This window comes from Lontra canadensis, unplaced genomic scaffold, assembly GCF_010015895.1.
Source record: "Lontra canadensis isolate GAN:19392208 unplaced genomic scaffold, GSC_riverotter_1.0 scaffold114, whole genome shotgun sequence".
In the NCBI taxonomy this organism is placed as follows: Eukaryota; Metazoa; Chordata; class Mammalia; order Carnivora; family Mustelidae; genus Lontra; species Lontra canadensis.
In genome coordinates, this window is record NW_022631108.1 from 3,487,752 (window position 1) to 3,510,502 (window position 22,751).

At 35.6% G+C, this 22,751-nt stretch overlaps 1 protein-coding gene across 2 annotated transcripts in view; it reads left to right on the forward strand.

The window, feature by feature from the left end:
• Window positions 1-440: 440 nt before the first annotated feature.
• Window positions 441-22,751, forward strand: part of SH3BGRL (SH3 domain binding glutamate rich protein like) — a 111,040-nt gene continuing 88,729 nt past the window's right edge. Inside the window, exons 1-2 of one of the 2 annotated variants that reach the window (XM_032840610.1) lie at window positions 441-749; window positions 7,845-7,883. In XM_032840610.1, coding sequence (XP_032696501.1) covers window positions 705-749; window positions 7,845-7,883 — 84 coding nt within the window. In that variant the 5' untranslated portion in view covers window positions 441-704. The remainder of the gene's footprint in view (window positions 750-7,844; window positions 7,884-22,751) is intronic. The other variant, XM_032840611.1, reaches the window with a different exon arrangement.

Sequence of the window (22,751 nt, forward strand, 5' to 3'; positions counted from 1 at the left end):
TCATAAAGGAAGCCAGTCCTGCCATTTCTGGTCTTAGGGAAACTTGAAACTTTTCTTAAATCTTCTGTGCCATTGCTCACTTCTTCAGTGCCGGATTTCTGCTACCATCTAACTTCAGAATGATCATTACATAATAGGAGTCTTAAAATGCGCAAGGCTTTGAAGGCATGGGCTCTGGATTCAACACAGAGTCTTCTTTCAAGGAAGATCTGTCTTCTTATTTGCATACATTTCTAAGCAGGAAGTTATATGCGCAGAACTTTCACTTTCTGTGGTAAAATGTCTTTCATTCTAATGCAATTTAATTCAATGCTCCCTTTTGTTTTTTCTTTCTTCTTTACCACTTCTTGGGGATAGAACAGTCAAAAAAAAAAAAAAAAGGTTTCAACAGATCTCGCGGTGCTATTCGAGATTCCCTATTTAAAAAAAAAAAAAAAGAAAGAAAGAAAGAAAGGAAGGAAGGAAGGAAGGAAGGAAGGATGCAAAGGAGCCTGTGTTTTCCAGGCTTTGGGGCTGGGACTGCAGTGTTCTGAGCTCACTGAAAGCAGTCAAAGGAGAAGGCGGGACTCGGGCGAGTTCCCCTTCCACCTACCCCCACCCTTCTCTTCCCACCTCTCTTCCACCTCTACCTCGATTCCAGCCTTTGCTGCAGCTGCTCTCTAGCCGTTTGCACGACCCAAACAACAGCGGCCTTTGTTCCCAGGATGGTGATCCGTGTGTATATTGCATCTTCCTCTGGTTCTACGGCGGTAAGGAGGGTGGGGAAACCGCCTTTGTTTTCCTACACACCTATCTCCTATTGCCCCAGAACCGTTAAATTGCAGAAGTTCATCAGGGCAGCTGTTCCTTCAGAGGACACAAGCGTCTTCCGCGTCCTGCCCTTCTCTTTCTTTCCTTTGTTGCTTCGATTTCATTTTTCCGTGGAGTTTAGCTTTGTTTGCCTTATGATGTTAAGATCACATTTCTTCTTTGAAGGAAAAGAAAAGCTACTGAGTTTTGGTAGATGGGGAAAGGTGGTATATATATAGGGTCTTTAAAGTTAGTGGAAAAAGTCAAGTAAAATCACAGACTGGTGAGTTTCAGGAGTGGGAAATTTGACATTTGTGTTTTAGGTACTGAGACGAAGGGCTGCCGTGCCCTTCTGTAAGGATGTAAAACATGCGCCGGCTGATGATATTGAGTGGAGGCCTACCGAGGCATTGCGATTATTTTTGAAGTGAGGCCGCTTTAATCAAAGAGTCATTTTGCCAGTGTGTAGGAGAGGTTGTTTAAACTCAGCCTAAAAAGAGTGTTAGAACTAGTTAGAATGGGAGGTGAAGTTGAGAACAATGGTGCAAAGTTGTGGGTTTTTTTAAAAAGCAATGTGACAAGGGACCTGTTTTTTCTTTCCATAGTGTCCCTTATTTTGACTTTTTTCCCCCAAAGATTTGACTTCTAACAGTTTCTAACTGCTTCAAATATATTGAGAACTAGAAAGGGAACTAACAAGTAAGTGGCTTGTGTAGTGGTAGACTCCAGTTGCTGCTTCTTCAAATGCTAGGACAGTTCCTCCCTGGATTCATGTGCTTTTAATTTAGAATAACAATTCTTAAGCAGCTGTGGGAAGCAATAGGATAAACTGGGATGTAACCTGACTGTATCTCCATGATAAATGAAAGTGCCTGTTTTTCACAACTCAACAAAGCTAACAGTAGCAAGAGTAGATAGAAGAGTTCTGGATGTAGGATGTAATCATTCTCCTCTTCTGAGCTTTAGAGCAGCAGCTATTCCGTGTTTTTACTGTTGCTGTTTGTTTTGCTTATTTACCCCTAGGTGGGTTTGGGATAAAATTGAAGGTTATGTGAAATCACAAGAACCTTGAACTTTGAAATTTGTCTTCTCTAGACACTATGCGTGGATGTGTTTAGACAGTTCTCTGACAGAAAACTTGACATTTTTTTAGCAAGTTCAGGTTGAAAACATAAAATTTTCATATTGTCTTTGAACCTCACTTCATGAGCTTCTTGCTTTATTATTAACCACATATATTAATTTTGATATTTCAAAGTAATATTTGAGTTACTCCGAGTCTCAAATCCAATACAATAATTGTAAAATTTTAAAGACCAGCTTAATAACCTTACTTAAATTCCTTATTAGATTAAACAGATCAGGAAGTTAGTTTCATTTTGGGTGATATGCAGCTCCAATATTGCCATTTACTCTTTGCTTTCTTGCTCTTCTGCCCCTCCCCCAAAAGCAGATTAAAAAATAAACTCCTTTCATAATTTCTATTAAAGAATAATTGTACCTCTTTGTTAAGACTTAAGTTTCTAAGGGCCTTAAAAAATGACTGCTGTCTCTTCTTATGCACATTGTTAGACTGGATTGCTGAAGACTATACAAATAGGAAATATTTATGCTACTTGTGTTTTGTTTCGATTTTTTTCTTATCAGTAGAGATTTGTATATTGTTTTACTAATTATAGTTTTATGAGCCTGTTATCAAAATTATGCATAATGCCAAAATAGTTTTTTTAAAAGCGTGGGTACTTTTAAATAGTGCTAAAACAGTATAAAGTGAGTATACTTCATTTATAACACAAATAGAGACTATTCAGTTTGCAAATACTAAGGTTTTTTCATTAAAATTGCTACCATATAGTTTTTAACACACGATTTAGAAATTTTGGGGCAAAAATCTTAACGGGAACACAATAATTGGTCAAAATGAGACAGTCCTATAAATTACTAAGTGTAGGTCTCTGAAGAGCATTTAAAAGAAAGCTTTTGGTTTTGAATTTGTAATTTCTCACTGTTTTCTGATTCCTTCTAATGGTTGTTATAAAAATTACCAATATTAGATGTTTTATCAGCTAGAGGAGAATCTATGGTAAGTCCAAAACAACATTAACTTGTTCTGTTCTTATTTCAAGACTCCTTTTCCTTCATAGACTGATTTAAACAAAACAAAACAAAACAAAAAACAGTTTTCAAGTGTTTACTCAACTCTGCCCCAACACAGTTAGCACTTGCTTCTCAAAAGTTTAGAAATGAAAGCAAGTAGGTTGGTTTTACAATGGTTTTCTTGCATCAAAAACTAACGACATACTGTATGGTGACTAATGTAACATAATAATAAAAAAATAAAGTAATAATAATAATAGGAACAATTAAGTGTATCAGGTACTATCTCACCTTTTCTTTACAATTTCTAGTCCTGTGAATTAAGTTTATGATTATCTCTATTTTTAAGATAAGGAAATACAGGTTCAGAAAGTTTAAACAACTTTCTCAAGGTCACATAACTAGAAAGCCACAGAACTTGAATCCAACACAAGCTGTTTAAATACAGTAACATGTATTTAACCACCAAAAAATACATTGTCCCAGTGATGCATGTAGAGGAAGCATGAGAAGATAAATGTGAACATTAGAGGAGAGGTACAGAAATGACTATCCCCTATATGTGGAAGAATTACCTGAGCATATATACATACATGGATTAGAAAAATGAGGAGCTGATGTGGAGGAGGGATAGCATGTCTAAAGTTGAATGTCAATAAGTGGGGTAAATGACTCTTCACTCAAGACCATGGAGATAAGACATTCCCATTTGGAACTATTTTTTATAGGTCAAGGTAGAAGAAATTCAGACCTTAATACAGTTTCTTTTTATGGAAATCATTCAGCAGGAATGCAATTCCAAAGTTGTCTGACTATAGGAGGTGATTTCTGTCTGTTCAGAACTATTTGTGCATGTCTTGACCAACTGTAACACAGAAGTATATACCTTTTTTGTCAAGATTGTAATGCATTATACATTTATATTTAATGGAAAAGGAATAGAAAACACAGACCCTGTGTATCTTAATAAATTTCAATAACTTTTAACAAAATTCAGCATTGGGTTTTGATGAGAATTGCTAGAGTGATGATTGCTTGGAGAATTTTAACTGGTTTGGGAGGATTTTTTTCTCATACTTCTTTTCCCTGGACCCATAATAATCTCTGTTTTATGATCTCTATGTATTCTAGGTATGCTTGATGTAGAAATGTTAAGATTGTGATACATAGACGGTTTCTGAGGGGTTTATGAAATGACTTTTTAAAAATGATCTCTTTTATGACTGTTAAAACAAACTATTATCCATGTAAGAAATGAAATACACATTTTTTTATGGCAGCGTTCAGTGCACAACTTATAAAAACAAGTAAATAAATGCTTGTGATTGCCAAAGCATGAGTCACTAGTCACAGTATTTTTTTGATTTGGATAATATAGATGTGGAATAAAACACTACAGTTCTTCATTTATATGATTCTCACGTAATTGTATTTTAAGTGGCAGAGTATTTTGCTGCTCTGAGTCTGCATTTATAATGAACATTGATTTGATGTATGATCTTTGTTATAGCTTTCAAGGTTTGTTTGGATGCTGTTTAAAGGTATTTACAAACTATTTAAAAGAACAAAATCAGGAACTGTTCTTTGAATGTTTGGACATACTTTTTGGATACTCTAAGCAGTGGAAAATGACAGCATTCTCTAGGTTAATGCAGGAACTCAATATTAGTGCTTTCAACTTGGTGCCCTATATTCGATGACTGACTTCCTAAATTTCACAGCAACAATGGAAAAGTTTTTGGAATAATTTAGCCCAACTTAAAGATGCTTGGAAAACACAATTATCAGCAATGATGATTCTTGAGCACTTAAAAGTCAAATGGTTTTAGGGAAGAATGTATTTTGGGAATTTAGTATAAATTTAGGTTTATGATCTGGTAGAAGAGAAAGATAAAATGGATTCATCTCTAGCTCAAAGACTAGTTTCTCTACTGAGGAGGCATTTTGATCTATGTACCTTAAGGTCAGTTTTCCCCCTGGATTGGCCTGGGGGAAAAAAATAAATTGAAACCCCAGACACATTCAGGTCAAATGTTCTAATTCTCTGTAGTTAATCTCTAAATTCTTCTCTAAAATATACATTGCACAATCAAACATATATCTTTTTATAGAAATATTTTCTGCTACTTAATTGAATAATTAAGGCTGAATGTGATATTTCATCTCTTACTGATAAAATTAAACATATTGACAATTTGTCAGCGACTATGACCATCTGTTTGCTTTCAGTTCTGCTTTGTAGCCCACAAGAAAGCCTTTTACGCCTAGTACTTAATGACTTCCCCCAATCCAGATCAAAATTAAATGAAAGTATAATTAGAGAGAAGGGGCTGTTCATTTATTAAGACTGTTTTTATTAATATGAGAGGCAAAACTGACATTTTACACTTGGTTTAGCAGAATTCTAAGCAAAGGGATTATTTGCTAGTCTAGTCCCTCACATTTTGGCTTTATTAGGTTGTTTGAAGTTTTGCAGATTGCCAGAACATTAAGTAAAGTTTAAATATAAGTTAAAACATATCACAACAAATTCAAAGATTATATATTTAAAAGTATTCAGTGTCAGTGTTATTAGATTTTTTTTAAGGATTTTATTTATTTGATAGAGAGAGACACAGTGAGAGAGGGAACACAAGCAGGGGGAGGGAGAGAGGGAGAAGCAAGCTTCTTGCTGAGCAGGGAGCCCAAAAGACATGGGTCCTGATCCCAGGACCCAAGGATCATGACCTGAGCTGAAGGCAGATGCTTAACAACTGAGCCACCCCGGCACCCCAGAGCTTTTTGTTTCATTACTCATTCATTAACATGACTAATCAAGATTTAACTCTATTAATAGTAAAAGCTAACATTTATTTATGCAACATATATATATCAGACACTGTGCCCAGTGCTTCACATACATTATCCTAATTAGTTTTATCTTTATAATAACACTAATAAGTACTATTATTTAGATCTATTTCATAAAATTGGAGAGAGTATCTCTAAGACCCAGAAACATTAGGTATATTGGTCAAGATCAAAGAGTTACAAATGACAGAACAGAGATTAGAACCCAAGTTGTTTTGGGGGTGCCTGAGTGGCTCAGTTGGTTAAGTATCCAACTCTTGGTCTTAGCTCAGGTTTTGATCTCAGGGTTGTGAGTTCAAGTTCCATGTTGGGTTCTACATGGAGCATGGAGCCTGCTTAAAAGAAGAAGAAAAAAAAAAGAACACAAGTTGTTCTGACTCCAGAACTCACTCCTAAACACTATGTTATTTACACATTCACTTAGTGTATAGGTATTAAACAAAAATTATGTCAATGGTGCATTAAAATCTTGTCATGTGACTATGGGTCTATAGTTGCCATTTAAGACTGGATGATTCCTGAAAAGAAAGAAAAAGACTGAATGATGCCTAACCAGGCAATGTGTGTTCATCCATACTCTTTACATGAGAGTTAGGTGAGACTGTGGAAAGTAAGGAGGTTGGTTAGTAGCATCAATTTCAGATATATTTTAGTTCTTTTTTTGTTGTTGCTAATAAAATTGCCTAACAAAGGGCAGATTTTTAAATAGCATTTGTGCCATGTATTGAACCCTTATGATTTTGATTCTCTTCCCTGAAAAAGTATTTTCATGTTGCTATAGGACAACATAATTCAAATTCAAATTCAAATTCTTTGGGGTAAATACCTAGTAGTGCAATTGCTGGGACCTGGGTAGCTCTATTTTTAACTTCTTGAGAAAACTCCATACTGTTTTCTAGAGCGCTGTATGAGCTAGAATTCCTACCAACAGTGTGAGAGGGCTCCCTGTTCTCTGCATCCCCGCCAACATTTGTTGTTTCCTAACTTCTTAATTTTAGCCATTCTGACTGGTGTGAGGTGGTATCTCATTGTGGTTTTGATCTGTATATCACTGATGCCAAGGGATAAGGAGCATTTTTTTCATGTTATCTGTTGGCTATTTGTATGTCATCTTTGGAGAAACATCTATTCATGTCTTTTGCCCATTTCTTAACTGATTATTTGTTTTTTCGGTGTTGAGTTTGCTAAGTTCTTTATAGATCTTGGATACCAGCCCTTTATCAGATATACCGTTTGCAAACATCTTCTCCCATTCCTTAGGTTACCTTTTAGTTTTGTCGAATGTTCCCTTTGTTGTGCAGAGCTTTTTATCTTGATGAAATCCCAATAAGTCATTTTTTGTTTGCCTCTGGAGACGTGTTTAATGAGAAGTTGCTCTGGCTGAGGTGGAAGAGGTTGCTGCCTGTGTTCTCCTCTAGGATTTTGATAGATTCCTGTCTCATATTTAGGTCTTTCATCCATTTTGAGTTTATCTTTGTATATGGTGTGAGAAAATGGTCCAGTTTCATTCTTCTACATGGGCTGTCCAATTTTCCCAAAACCATTTATTGAAGTGACTGTCCTTTTTCCATTGGATATTCTTCCCTGCTTTGTTAAAGATTAGTTGAGTTGACAGATGGCATGTCATTGTATAAAATAGGATTAAGCTTTTTTCTAAATATTTTTAAATCTATAATAATTGTCTCTACTGCAATAATTGTTTTAAGTCACACAAGGTGGGTTTCTGTACATAAAAGAACAGATTTTGAGGCTACATCACTGTTTCTACAGTTTATGTCTTAGCTTTTCTCCTCTCAGTATGATGAACCTGTCAGGATACAGCAAATGTTAACAAGGATGCAGAGAAAGGGGAACCCTCTTATACTGTTGGTGGGAATGCAAGCTGGTACAGCAGCTCTGGAATACAGTATGGAGGTTCCTCAAGAAGTTAAAAATATAAATACCCTATAATGCAGCAATTGCACTGCTAGATATTTACCCAAAGAATACAAAAATACTAATTCAAAGAGGTATCTGTACTCCAGTGCTTACAGCAACATTATCACCACTAGCTAAATTATAGAAAATTCAATGGAGATATCAATTTACCTACCTTCTTTCTCTACCAGATCATGAACTTCTTACTGTCCAGAATATGCTTATACATGGTAAGTTTCCAAATAAATATTTGTTGATGCATGAATGGATGGCATGTTTAAATTCATGTTCAAACATGTCATTCAAATGGAGTTCTGCAGTTGCTAGTGGGAAATGTGTGGCTAGAACTTGGGGAAGGTGGTGCTGGAGAATATATTTTGGAGTCATTCAGAAATAAGTACTTGAAACCAAAGGAAAGAATGAGCTCATTTGAAGGGAGGAATTATAGAGTGAAATGAGAAGAAGTCTAAGAACAAGGATAGGATATTAGTGGATGTTCACATTTAGGATTGGGTGAAAGGAAGCAGGTGCAGCAGATAACAGGAGGATTCATTAAGAGAGATCAGAGTGGCATCCTTTAGTAGAAACCAGAGTACTGATTTAGAAAGGCTGTTGAATTCAAAATAAGGAAATCATTAGTGATCTTGGAAATAGCAGTTTCAGTGGAATGCTGAGGACAGAAACCTGATTAAAAAGTCTAAAGAAATGCATTATATATTGAAGAAGAGGTGAGTAGGTAGGCTAAGATTTGAGTAGTTTGATAAAAAGAAAAAAAAAAGTTGAAAAGAATTAAGTAACATTATCTTAGAGCTATTAAAATGGAACAAAACTAAGTGAACTGGAATTTTGCCTTAAAAAATCCTATTTGTCAGTTTTCCCAGCCTATATTTATCAGAACATTGTTGTTTTATTTCATTGTAGAATCAACTTTAACTCAATTATTAGTGGCTAAAATATTCAATAATTAGTATTTTAGAAATTATGACAGAGAAAAATGAATATTTGTAATTAGAAAACAATGAAATCAAGTAAACATTTTTATATTATTTTGTTGAAATGTCCACTGAACATTTTCTTATCAGGACAGGTACAAATTACTTCAGAAAGTATTGTCTTTAAAATATAAAAGTCTGCTAATTTGAGTTACCATATAAAGTCTGTGTTGACTATGTAGTAAAATGTCTTTATTTTTAGCTGTAAATTTAAATTACCCTTGTAAGAGAATAGTCAGGAAAGTCAAAGTTCTTACAGAAATTATGAAGAATAGCTGGACAACTTACCTTACTCTAAACTTCAGTAAAAACTAGCTTGACTCTTCAGAAAATATTATTCTCTATGCTCAAACTTCTATGAGATGGATTATTTTAGTCAAAAGAAAGTACAATTTATCTTTTTTTTTTTTTCAATTTATTCCTTTACATTTAGTCCTCCACCTCCTACTCTTAACCTAGCTTCCAAAATTTCTGGGCTGACTTGGGATCTGGTGAAAGCAACTCAATAAAAAAGACAAAGATAAATGAGAAGAAATTAGAAATTTGAGGCTCCATATAAATTAAATAATTAAATTCAACTTCAGAGAGTTTATAGAACTCTGGTTTAGTACTTCTACATTGAGCAAACTTAATACGTACAATACACATACTATATAAAAATTTGGCAGAGATACTCAAGTGCTGAGTCTTAGGATGGATAGTCCCTGCCAATTCTGGATCTATAGGCTATGCTGAGAATTCCCTTCTTTTATCTCAATGTTCATTCATTCATTCAGAAAATATTTATTGTCATCCATCGAGCTAGATTCTAGAGCCAGGTCCTCAAGAGTGAAAAGAGCCAGGAATAATCCTCAGCCTCTTCCCTGAGCCAGAATAAGGGAGGACATATAGAGCTGTCAATTTTAGTGGCCAAATTATATGGTTTACAAATAACAAGGTATATGTGAGGGGCTTGAAAGTGGAAGTACTTTAGGGACTATTTGTGTGCAAGTTGGTATGCTGTCTCACAAGAATTAGCATTCTCTTACCTCCAAAAAATGCCCCAAAGTATTTTGTCTACGTCTTCCAGTTGTCCTGACAATGATCTTCACCTTGAATCACTATTCTAAAAACAGTGATAGTTTAATATTGAATTTAACTTTTCCTCCTTTTTCCTGCCATTGCACTTATATTTATACATTTTGCACTGGTACTATTATACGGTTTTGATTAAAGTCAAATGTAGCAACAATGACAAGTTAAGGATTTGTGGTTTTATTGCCTATTTCTATCAGTTACCTTGGGATTCTCGAACAAAGCATGCTAGACCTCTATTTTATTACCTCAAAATGTCTTTTAGTCCGCTCAATAATCCCTTCACTTTGGAGTCACCCCAGCTTTGATCTTTTGTGTAAACAATTGTGCTTTACAAAAATCTAAGGTGTATTCATTAATTCCTTTATTTATAACACCTCAACCATCTTATTTTTGTCTCTCCCTTTGTGTTCTCTCTGGCTCTTTCCTTCTTTTCCAAGGCTTATAGGATTTCCAACTATATATATTTCGTGAGACTTGTGATTTATTGACTTTAAATTAATCTCAAAATCAGCAGTTTATGCACTTTGAAATGAGTAATTTGCTAAAGTCTAAGTATTAGTCATCGTTCATTTATGATAGATTACAGTATTAATAATGAAGAGAATCACATGCCATGACTAATGTAAGACCAAATGTAATGCCTTTAAAAGATTTTACTTCCATGGGTGCCTGGTTGGCTCAGTCAGTTAAGCATCTAACTCTTGATTTCAGCTCAGGTCATGATCTCAGGGTTTTGAGATTAAGCCCCAGGTAGGGCTTTGGGTTAGGCATGGAGCCTGCTTAAGATTCGCTCTCTTCCTTGCTCTGTGACCCTCCCCATTTCTCCCTCTATAAAAACAAAACAAACCAAAACACACATGCTCTGTCTCTCACTCACACTTTGGGGCACCTGGATGGTGTGGCAGGTTAAGCACCTGACTCGTTTTTATGCCCGAAGTTTCGTGTCCGAGAGACCACCAAGGAGCCAAGCACTGATGCAATCACATGAGGGTTTATTTGACAAGCTTAAGCTTGGGCCCAAGTATACCCGACACAGCAGAGTAGGGACTTGGACCCCAAACCAAATTACAGAGTTTTTCAAGGCAGTGTAGGGGTAGACTCGACAGTGGGGGAGGACAAAGGGGATTATGGATGATGTAAGTCTCTAGGGATTTTTGGAAGCAAGGTCTCCAGGACCTTGAGGGGCTAGCTATTGTTGGGAGAAAGGTTATTTATTACCAATAATAAAAATCTTCTCCTGAGACCCTTTAGATGTATATCAGTGGGCCATATGCTTGGGAATGATTCTTGACACTATCTTGGAGGTTTAGAGATAAAGTTTCCTAAAGGAATTGTTAAAGTAGACTTACAGGATTCTGGTCGGACCTGTTGGGGTGGGGGGTTGGTCAGGCTAGGATTGTCCTTAGCAAAACCTCAAGGTGAGGGCAGTGGAGTTCCCAGGGGAGAGCCACTCTGTCTGTTTCAAGGGCTTGTCAGTAGGTAAGGAATTTTAATGATTTTCTTCTGCCTCTGTTTCCCACATCAGCTAAACTTGAAATGGGATGGCCTTAATTTTCTCGGCCTCCACATCTTGGCTTTGGCTCAGGTCTTGATCTCAGGGTCCTGGTACTTAGATCTGTATCCAGTACCATGATCCGTGCAGAGTCAGCTTAAGATGCTCTCTCCCAGGATGACTGGGTGGCTTCGTTAGTCAAGCATCTCCTTCAGCTCAGGTCATGATCTGGGAGTCCCAAGGAGCCCTGTATGGGCTTCCTGCTTAGTGGGGAGTCTGCTTCTCCCTCTGCTCCTCCCCCTATTCAGACTCTCTCTTTCAAATAAATAAAATCGTTAAAAAAGAAAGAAAGAAAAGATAATCTCCCTCTCCCTCTGTCCCTCCTGGCCCCACATTCTCTCTCTCTGGAAATATAAATCTTTAAAGAAAAAGGTTTAATTTCCAGAAAAAAATTATTCTGTCATGAAATTATTATACTGCTTGCTGTGGTAGAGAAAACACAACTGTTTTAGAACTCTTTACGGAAGGCTGTGACTTTTTTATTAAATATTTTATTTATTTGAAAGAGAGAAAGCAAGAGACAGATTTCCAGCAGAAGGGTAGGGGCAGAGGAAGAAGGAAAAGTACACTTCCTGCTGAACAGGCAGCCTGATATGAGCTTGGACCCTGGGATCATGACCTGAGCTAAAGGCAAATGCTTAACAGACCAAGCCATCCAGGCGCCCCAAGGTTGTGACTTTTAATGTTGTTTAATAGTAACTTGTTTGGAATCCTTTGCACCTTTAGTGTACTAATCAGTCAGCAAGTGTTGGATTGGGGAGTAAAGGGTAACAGGTTAGAATATTGGGTTAATCTCTGTTTTTTTCCCCATTGTAAAATAGAAGTAATGACCTTATCCCTACATCCCATGAATGTTAGTTCGATTTTTAAAAATATGATTAATAGCAAGTACTTTGATTTCCTTTGAAAAAAATTTTTTTTTTATTAGCAGCCCAAAATAATTTGTTAAAACTGTTAATACAGAATGGCCTTTCTGTTTTTCTTTTATAACTTAGAATTGTATGTTTGTTTTTACTAGTTCAAAATTAGATTTCAAGAAAATGTTAGCTCCTTGTTTTATTTTGAAATCCTGATATTGGCACAGAAGAGAATCCTACCTCTTATTGTTTTTCGTTGAAATGAACTCCTGTTTTAAGAAGAAATATTGTAGACTTTTCTGTCCTCACTGTTTCTCTCCTTCTTTCTCTTTCTCTCTCCTTCTTTCCCCCTTTCTCTGGTTCTTTTCTATGTCCTCATAAGAACGCAGAGTGATTTGCAGTTTGTGGAACATGGTATATAATACCAAAGTTGTGTCCCACAGAGGTTGTATTTTAAGCAAGGAAAAGAGTACTAAGAAAAGGTCATACAGGAACTTCAACTCTAGAAAACAGGCTAATAATGCTGCTTGTTACTTTGACGTTTCCAAATTAGAGTTGTCACATATAAAGACTTTCAAATATTTATTATTGTGTTCTGGAAAGAGAATCCCATGCTATTGAAAATGATCACATTCTTTTCATTAATAATCTTTCTTTTTTTTGGGATGATTTCCTCCCCACCCTCCATTTCTTCTGAATCTCTTAGTACTTCTTAAGTGTAAAATATTTAAAAATCTGGTCTAGTATTTTTCAGCTATTTCAGGCAAATTTGCAGTAGGTTCCAGTCTCAAGACCATCCTAAATTATAAACAAATTTCATTAATCCCAATTATATATACCCCAAATATGACTTGTTTAAAATATATTTATGAATCAGGAAGACGAGCTAAAGCACAAGTTATGTGCTTAAACAAAAACAACATAGTTGGAAGCAAGACTGAGAGTTAATCAAGTATAGATATTAGAAGGCATTATTTCAGCTCATAATTAATCTGTGACAATCTGAGATTAAGATGTTTTATATTTATTAACTTCATTTTTACAAAAAGCTTATTTTGTATCTACCTTACGATCCCACTGTATTTTCCTTAAACTCCACATTTTTTACATAGTATTATAAAAGTAATTATCTTTTGTTTAGTCATTTTTTTTTTTTTTGGTAGTGGTCTTTTTTCCTTCTTTTTCTTCAACTCTGGGATTAAAAACACAGATTTTTTTTTCTACGTAATTAGAGAAACCATACAGAGATGTTATTATAGTTTCTTCTTAGAGATTGCTGATTTAAAGCTGATACAACTTCAGTCTTTTCTAAAGAAAACAATGGATCAGATAATGACCTGATCAATGATATGCAAAGTTAAGTAAAGCTGACTTCCTCATAAAAGCCTTGTACAAGTAGAGCCTATATTTCACTCAACACCCAGGCCTTTTTTTAAGACTTTTGAGCGTGAGATAAGTTCTATAACTCCCCAATACCAATTCCATTAATTCTATATGATTAAGATTAAGATTAAGGTGTTAGGGTACGGAGTCGACCACCCCTCAATTAGACAGAGAACACTCTCAATAATGCAAGTCACACAGCGAGGTTTATTTCCAGCTAGCTGGGGTCCAAGTATCTGCCCGGTGCAGCGGGCTTCAACAAGGACCCCGAGCACTCAAAGCCAAGGGTTTATATAGCATTTTCAAGGCACTTTTTCGTAGCTACATACATATCTTGCACCCCACTTTGACAGTTTAACTTTGTTTAACTTTTTGCCACCCCGGCTTTACCCTGGCAGTTAAGTGAGATTTAGGTTTAGAAGAAATTTAACTTTATTTACATTTCCTTCTGCCTCAGCCTCCTTCAGTTTTATGGTGGGGAGGGTGACCTTAGGCCTTGAGGAACTGAGCCATTTTGTCTCCGGAAATTGGGCCACTGAAAAGATAGTCTTTTTGTTGTAAATCACCAGGACATTTGCAAACCAAGGGAGACTCCTGTCTTGTAGGATTGTGATCTCTGCAAGTTAACTATTTGTTTTTCTTTAACATCTGGTCCCTGTGGTGCCATGGTGGCATATGATTAAGTTGTTTTTTATTAGGTTTTAGCTAGTTTCTCTTATCTCAAGTCACTACGCCTTGTGGGCTGGTTAGGGATGCTCAGTAAAATGGCTTAAAGGCCTTCAGGATGGCCATACTTATGCTAACCCACTCTTACAAAGGAAATACAATGATCCTATTTGGACTGTTAGCCAGGTATGGGTCACTACAAATTATACTGTGAATAAATTCAAGTCCTCAGAAAAAGAAATGTTGTGCCTTAACCTAAGTGTGGGTAGTGAATTATTATTTTTCTGCAAAAAATGATTTTTTTTTTTTAAATTAGGACTTTGTCAGATTTTTGGAAATCTAAATTCAGCCCAAGGTTCTTTTGGGTATTCTTTGGTGAATCCTTTGGATTTCCAAACATTAGCTGAATTTTTGCTTCTATGAAAGCTTTTTCTTTTCTTTTCTTTCTTTTTCTTTTTTTTTTTTTTCCATTATGAATTGGGTTATGTTGAAAAGGTTTAACTTGAGGAGTAAGAGGTCATGACTTAGGAATCTCCACATCCATTAGAAGTTTATACATTTCCAGTAACACCTTGTGCATATTTTTATATCATTGCATATTTCATTATAATGCCCTGCTATTCCCTGGGTTCAGGAAGTTTGTTTTGTTTATCTCTGTTGTGTTCTCAGACTATATCACAGGGCCCAGTCACCAGAAAGTATTTAATAAATAGATTCTTATGGGATCAATGGATGTTTGAATGAATGCAGGCATGAATACATCATTTAATTCATCCCAAACAATAGTGTCTGTGGAATCATGGATTTAATATACTAATTATCTATTTTTTCTATTAAACATTAGTATAAAAATGTACAGTTAAATAAACATTTCCATTCATGTATTAAAACCCATCTTGTTCCAATCAGTAGAAAGTGTTGTACTAGTGCTACTCTTGGCCAGACAACTGGGTTTACTACTTCCTCAATGTGCCAGCTTTGGTCTCACTTCTGTGACTTTGCTCCCCATGTTCCCTCTACCTGAATTATCCTTCTCCACTCATTTCACAGGCTTTGGTCTTACCCATTTGTTACGCCTTTTCACAAATGAAGTCTTTCCTGGATATTAAAGTAAGGTAGTTCTCTGTGCATCTGATCTCCTTTAGCACACACTGCCTATGTGTTTCACGAGGGATGCTCATCATATAGTCTATTGCCTTTTTATGGCTATGTTCTGATCACTCCATTAAACTCTCTGAGGATAAGAACTGTGTTATATGTCTTCAATCCCTAGCCCATAAGAGATATTTAGTAAATGCTTGTTGATTAGTTACTTTACTTTTATGAATAATGTTGCTACCTTAATACAGTAAGCAACATTAGTGTAAGATTTTTTTTGTGGAAAATATTGTATGTATTGACAAAGCCTAATTCTAGACTCATAGAATCTTTTAAGTAAACTGGACCTATGGCCCACTCTATCTAACATTTTATTCAATGCAAACATCTTTTTTTTTAACAGCCTTTTATTTTTATTTTATTTTTTGCAAGATTTTATTTATTTATTTGACAGAGAGACAGCATGCACAAGCAGGAGGAGCAGCAGGCAGGGGCGAGGGAGAAGCAGACTCCCCTCGCCTGTCCCTATGCGTGGCTTGATCCCAGGATCCTGGGATCATGACTTGAGCTGAAGGCAGGCCAACTGAGCCAGTCAGGTGCCCCTATAGCCTTTTTAAATATTTCCTTCTCCACTGATAACTTAACATAGTAATTCTTCAAATATTGTTTCATTGTTAAACAACTCTGGTTAACTTCTACTACTAACCAGTAACTATTCATAACTACTATTATTAACTAATAAATTAATAAATGCAACTTCTACTAATTATTCAAATGTGTTGGTTTAGGGGTGCCTGGGAGGCTCATTCCGCTAAGTATCTGCCTTTGGCTCAGGTTGTGATCCTCCCTGCCTCTCCCCTGACCCTCCCTCCCCTGCTGGTGCTCTTGCTCACTCTCTCTCAAATGAATAAATAAAAAAATCTTTATTAAAAAAATAGTTTTTATTAGACAATTCCAGTTATTAAAAGTAATTTTAGGGGCACCTGGGTGACTCCATTGGCTAAGCATCTGCCTTTGGCTTGGGTCATGAACCCATGTCCTGGAATAGAGCCCCACATCATGCACCCGGCTCAGCAGGGAGCCTGCTTCTCCATCTGCTCCTCCCCCATACTCATTCTCTCTCAAATACATATTTTTTTTAAAAAGTAATTTTAAATTAAGTCAAATTATGGTTCATTCAAACTTCTACCTGTGGTCTGAAATTTTTTTAATTTGGAACTAAATCATCTCTTTGATATTAGATCCCTTTACCTAAGGTAAGACCCACATCGTGACTTCTTGCAGTTTTTTGAAAATAGTTTTTGAATATCTGTCTGCAGACTGATTGTTCTTAGTTCTTTCAAATATTCCATATAATGCATATATTTTGTCTTTTACTAGCCTGACTGTGAGTTTCTAATTTAAGTCTCGCTAATTATCTTTAAAGCTTTTAATCCTGAAACCTTGGTGTAAGTATTCAGTGTAGTTTGGGATATATATGCTTATATTTCTGAGAAATTTAATGAATTTTAATAAAAGTATATTAAGACGAATGATGTGTTCAGGTTGTCCCTGTGACTGAGAGAGACTCTGATGGCAACAACACTTGGAATAAATGTGACAGAGGTAAGAGCTGTGCTTAAGTTTTATAGTTAAGCAGAAAAGTAATTTTCAAATCTCCTTTTTTTCTATTAGGGCAAATTTAAGAGGGTTATTTTTATGATCATTTGACTACACTGGCTACATTTATTGGGTGAATTAGCATAGATGAATGCCTGCATACAATCACATTGGATTAACTATTAGTGTTAAGGCCAACTGTGGTAGACAGAGTAATGGCCTCCCAAAGATAGCCACATCCTAATCTTTGGAACCTGTAACTATATTACCTAACATGGCAAAAAGGACTTTGCAGATGTGATTAAAGATTTTGAGATGGGAGAATATCTTGGATTATCCAGAAGGGACTGATGTCATCACAGAGTTTGTTATAAGTGAAAGATAGAGACAGGACAATCAGTGTCAGATTGACATGAGAACAAGTTGACAGACATTTATGGATTAAAGGTGGAGAAATGGGTCATGAGCCAAGGAATGCAGACAGCTTCTAGAAGCTGGAAAGAGAGACGACAAAATGGATTCTCTCCTGTAGTCTCCAAAAGAGAACACAGCCTTCCCAACACCTTGATTATAGCCCACTGAGACATGTTGGACTTCTGACTTCTAGAAATTTAAGGTAACAAGTATCTGTTAGTTTAAGCCATTAAATTTGTGGTGATTTGTCACAGAAGTGAATAAACCAATGTTTAAATTGAATAGTCTCAGTTTCCCTTGATATAGTATAGAGAATTGAAAATAGGAGGTTCCAGAATATTGTCAGTAATGGAGGAGTACAGTGAGATTTCTATATGGAACAATTGAGCATTTTTCCAATGATCTGGTCATTTGGTAATTGTCTGTATGGAACTATGATCAGAGCCCTGAACTACCTAATCTGGCACCACAAGAATTGTGCCTGCATACCTGATTGTTTTGTTGAGAAAGACATAGGACAGTGAACAGAGTCAGCATGTTATAGATTGTCAATATAACTTAAACTCCATATAAAACTGACTATATAATCTACAGAGTTATGGAAAGAGCTTGGCAGAAGGAGCCAAACGCAGGTCTATTTTAAAGTTCAATCCCCAAATTTTTCTTCCTCAAGAGAGATTTTAAGCAAGTTTCCCTGCTTTTATCTGCCTAAGATCTTTATGACTAAGCAAATGGGTCATATTTCTTATATTAAAGACAATTAACGTATAATATAATTCTTATTAGTTCTTCTCAAAGCTTCGTGATGATGACAAACAATAGAATGTTTAATTCATATGAAGGTTGCTAAGCATTTGTGAATGGCAGAAACCTAAGATAGGATAATATTAAATGACTAGTCTTGGAATTCTTAAAGAAGTGGTAGCAGAGTGAGGATTAGAATTTTATTGTCTTCAATTAGTATTTTTAGATTGCTCTGTTTCACTATAATAAGGACATCTATTCTAGTTGGCAATTTATGTTATTCATGTTAATAACTTTTAATATCTTGTTTAAACTTATTTCACACATAAAAGTGAGTTTTAGAAGGATGAAAAGACTTGATCAAGGTCATGGAGCTCACCAGTGAGGTCACTGAGAGAACATATGTGGTTTTAATCAGGCTGCTGATGTCAAAATTAAGCTTCATAATTCAGATGTAATATCCATATATTTTTTTAAATCTATAGAGGTAAAAATATTTTGGGGGTGAGATGGGATGAAGGAGGGATAGGAATTATCTGGTTTATGTAGAGTTTTTCATTTGTAATACTTGAACTCACTAGATAATTACCAGCCATCTTTCAAATGTTGGTATATAAGCTTTTACTCTGCATCTTAGTCTACTGCTGACAGTCTTAAAGCTAGAATTTAACAATCTTTTTTTACTATGAAAATGTTTTGCTCTGTTGAAAATATTCAACTCAAATATTTCTTTATATTTTTATTATTACTATATGTTTGTTAATTTTTTTAAATTTTAAATTGCATTGATACTCTGTTTTAACAATGTGTAAATGAGAGAGAAGGAGAGAGAGAGAGAAGGTTGAGAATGGATTATTTATTTCACCAGAATGCAAGGATCACACAGAAAACCAGAAACAACTCAAGGGGGCCATATTACCATGAGCAAGTCACCCTTGGTTTAGTGGATGAAACATGAATGTATTTGAATTCGGTTTTCTTCCTGAGGTAGGCTGGATCTAGCCCTCAAAGATATCAAGTCTTAATCTCTGGAACCTGATAATATTGCCTCATATGGCAAAAGGGGTTTTGCTGGTATGATTAAATTTATGATCTTGAGATGGGGAGATTATCTAAAGTTATCTAAGTAGGACCTAATTGTAATTACAAGGATCCTTATAAGAGGGAAGCAAAGGAATATTTGATGACAGAAGGGGAAATAGGAGATATAATGATGGAAATAATAGGTTAGAGTGCTACAAGGAAGGGATCACAAGCCAAGAAGTGCAGGTAGCCTCTAGAATCTATAAGAGGCTAGGGAAATCAATTACATCTAGAGCCCTCAGAAGAAACTAGCCTTACCACCATCTTAATTTTAGCCCAATTAGGCTAATTTCAAATTCTGACCTCCAGAGTTGTAGGTGAATAAATCTGTGTTGATTGAAGCCACTAAATTTGTAATTATGTGTTATTGTGACAATAGGAAACCAATATAATTCCCTGCTCTGTCATTGTTAAATCATGTATTCTTGACTAATTCGTTTAATTCTGTGACTACTTTTGTTTCTTTTAGGTAATGTTGGGTTTAATAGTGCTTGTATTATAGCTCTCTCAAGCATGTCATGAGGAACTGTGTAAAGTTGTACCTGAAATAAATGTTTTGGGCTTTTCACTACAATGATATCATTGTGAAAGATGGAGGGCCAAAGCCAAATATTGAATAATTGCTTGTTAGACTCCCAAACCAGTTAAAAATGTGGTGCAAATTTTTTAGGTATCGTGGCTTTAAAACTGCTACATTTTATTCTGATCTGAAGCAGATCGCTAGAGTCATTGTTAAAGCAATTAACTAGTCTCTCATTTAAGAGTTCCACTTTATTTTTCTACTTAAAAACAAGGAAAATATTTTCTTCTGTACATTTCTTACATTTCTTACCACCATATGTCCTCACTCTGCTAGATTTATTTTAGAACATGGAAAACCTGTCTTATTGCTTGCAAAACCCTTGGAGCTTGAGTCTATGTGAAGAGTGCACAAAAATTCTTGTAACAGACTATCAGATGGAACTGTTGACATCTCTCAAGCATAAAGGGAACCAAGTTTTACTTTTGCTTTACAAATGACTTTTTTTTTTTACTTGCTGTCATTGTTAAGTCCTAAAGTCACAATAATTCATTTGCTTCTTAAAAGTAATAGTCTTTAAATCTCAAATGCTCTTTAAATCATGGAATTAAAAATAAATTGTCATTTTTCCCAGCTCTTATAAGCTGGTATGCTGTTAAATAACCTAAACCAAGGTGGGCTGAGTACAATAAACTAATGTCTGGAATGTTAACTCACAGATAACATACTTCACTAATTTCTTGGATTTATGCACTCTCTAATTTACAGAAATATTACAAAATAAATTGTGACCATGTAGCTTCATTCTTTTATTTATTTTATCAAGCAGGTAATTTTAGATACTAGGGCTCTAGAAAATATGTTTACAGTGATTGCCCATGAATACGTATTGACTTTCCTAGTGGTAGTTATTACTATGTTTACAAGAACAGTCCATTTTGAACTATAGTATATAGTCAACCCATTTTACTTTGTTTATGTTTTTTGGGTATATAACTCTAAAATCTTTTGTTCAGCAAAATGACATTAAGTGTGACACATGATCTATAGCTTATAAGTTACATATAGGACTTACAGCTTTGGAGATTCACTATTATCGAATTTTGGGAATCCTGAGTGTCTGGATGAAAGGGAGGTCTGCTTTTGAAAAGAACATAGATAATCTGGTAACTCTTATTTTTTAAAAGATATTATTTACTTATTTGAGAGATAGAGAGCACAAGGTGGGGGCAGATGGAGAGGGAGGAGGAGACTCACTGCTGAGCAGGAAGCCAGAAGATGTGCTCAATCCCAGGATCCTGGGGTTGTGACCTAAGATGAAGGCAGACACTTAACTGACTGAGCCTCCCAGGCACTCCTTGGGTAACTCTTCTTCAAGGAAGCTGTGATGCATATTCATCTTTGGTGCCTAGAATTCATTTCCAGAAGCTATAGAGGAGGTATCAGTGGTTAAATGAGGTGGTATTACTAGTAATTAGGGATTTACTAAACATGTGGTGTAGTGAAAAGTCCATTGGATTTAGAGTAGGAAATTCAGAAGTTGAATTTCAGTTCCACCATTCACAGCTGTGTTACTAGGCCATTTAGTATCTGTGGATCTCAGTGACCTCAACTAGAGAATGAGTATACTAGTACTTGTTCTACCTATTCCATAATGTTGTTGTAAAGAATTGAGTGAATTTTTTTATTTATTTAATTCTTTATTTAATCTTTATTTATTTATTCATTCATCAAGTACATTTGGAGCATTTACTATGTTGCTTGGCTCTGTGCTAGGCCATGGGGATTCAGCAATGAATAAGACTGACATAGCACTTGCTTTCATTAAGCTTACATTCTAATGGAAAATGCAGATACTAAAAAAGTAAATACATAAATATGGAATTACAACTTGTGATAAGTACCATGAAGGAGGGGTTTGGGGTTTAATGTGAGAGCATAACAAGAGACTTACTTCAGGTAGTGTGGTCTGGAAGGGTCCCACTGTGGAGGTCATAATTAAGTTTACTCTTGAAAGAAGGAAGAATCAGTTACATGACATGCAAGAAAAATAACATTTCAGGAGGAATAATAGCAACTTTTTGGGGCACCTGGGTGGCTCAGTGGGGTAAGCCTCTGCTTTTGGCTCAGGTCATGATCTCGGGGTCCTGGGATCGAGCCCCACATCAGGCTCTCTGCTCAGCGGTGAGCCTGCTTCCCTCTCTCTCTCTCGGTCTGTCTCTGTCTACTTGTGATCTCTGTCTGTCAAATAAATAAATAAAATCTTAAAAAAAATAATAGCAACTTTCTGAGATATTTTGAGATAAAACTGAGATAGAAGTGAGAAGATACATTAAATAGAGCTTTGAGAACATGATGGTAAACTTTATAAACTCTAAAATCCTCTATAAGTTTAAGTGGTGATAATATTATTGGCACTACTATTTTTGATGTAATAACCCTGATTTCTCTCATCCCTATGATGAATGTGTGGCCCTAAGTGAATCTTGGCACATGGAGATAAGCCTGTGGATTCCTGTATTTCAGCTCTGACTCTGAGCCAGATGGGATGAAAGCTGGGTTTCCTTCATTTGCCTTAAGATCAAAGGTATTCTAGGTGTCTTCTATAGTTACTTTTCCCCAAATGAAATTATTGGTTTCTTGGAGTTCCTGATTAAGTCACAGTAGGCTGAAGAGTTTTATCTGTTTGCACTTCTAAGATCAACAATTTCATCCCTGTAAACTAAGTAAAGAACTATTTTATTGAGTGGTCACTAGAAGGCATACTTCTTTATGTCACACTCATTGGGAAAAGCAGGGACTTATTTTTCCAACTAGTTTCTAGAAGAGAAAGATTCAGGGATAATTAGACATCACTTATTATACTTGGGTTATCTGTCTGTTGAAGTGGAAGACTTAAACAACAGTGTAGCAGAATAGAAATCTTCCTTAGAAATAAGCTATTTAAAATTTGTGATTATATATATAAAGAGCTACAGCTCAGAAACTAAACTCCAGGTTACCTGACTTGTAGGTCTGAGCTCTTAAAAACAGTATGTTGATACACTTGATGAAGTCTTAGAATATAGATAAGGTTCAATGACATAGAATTCAGAGCCTATGGACAAGAAAGA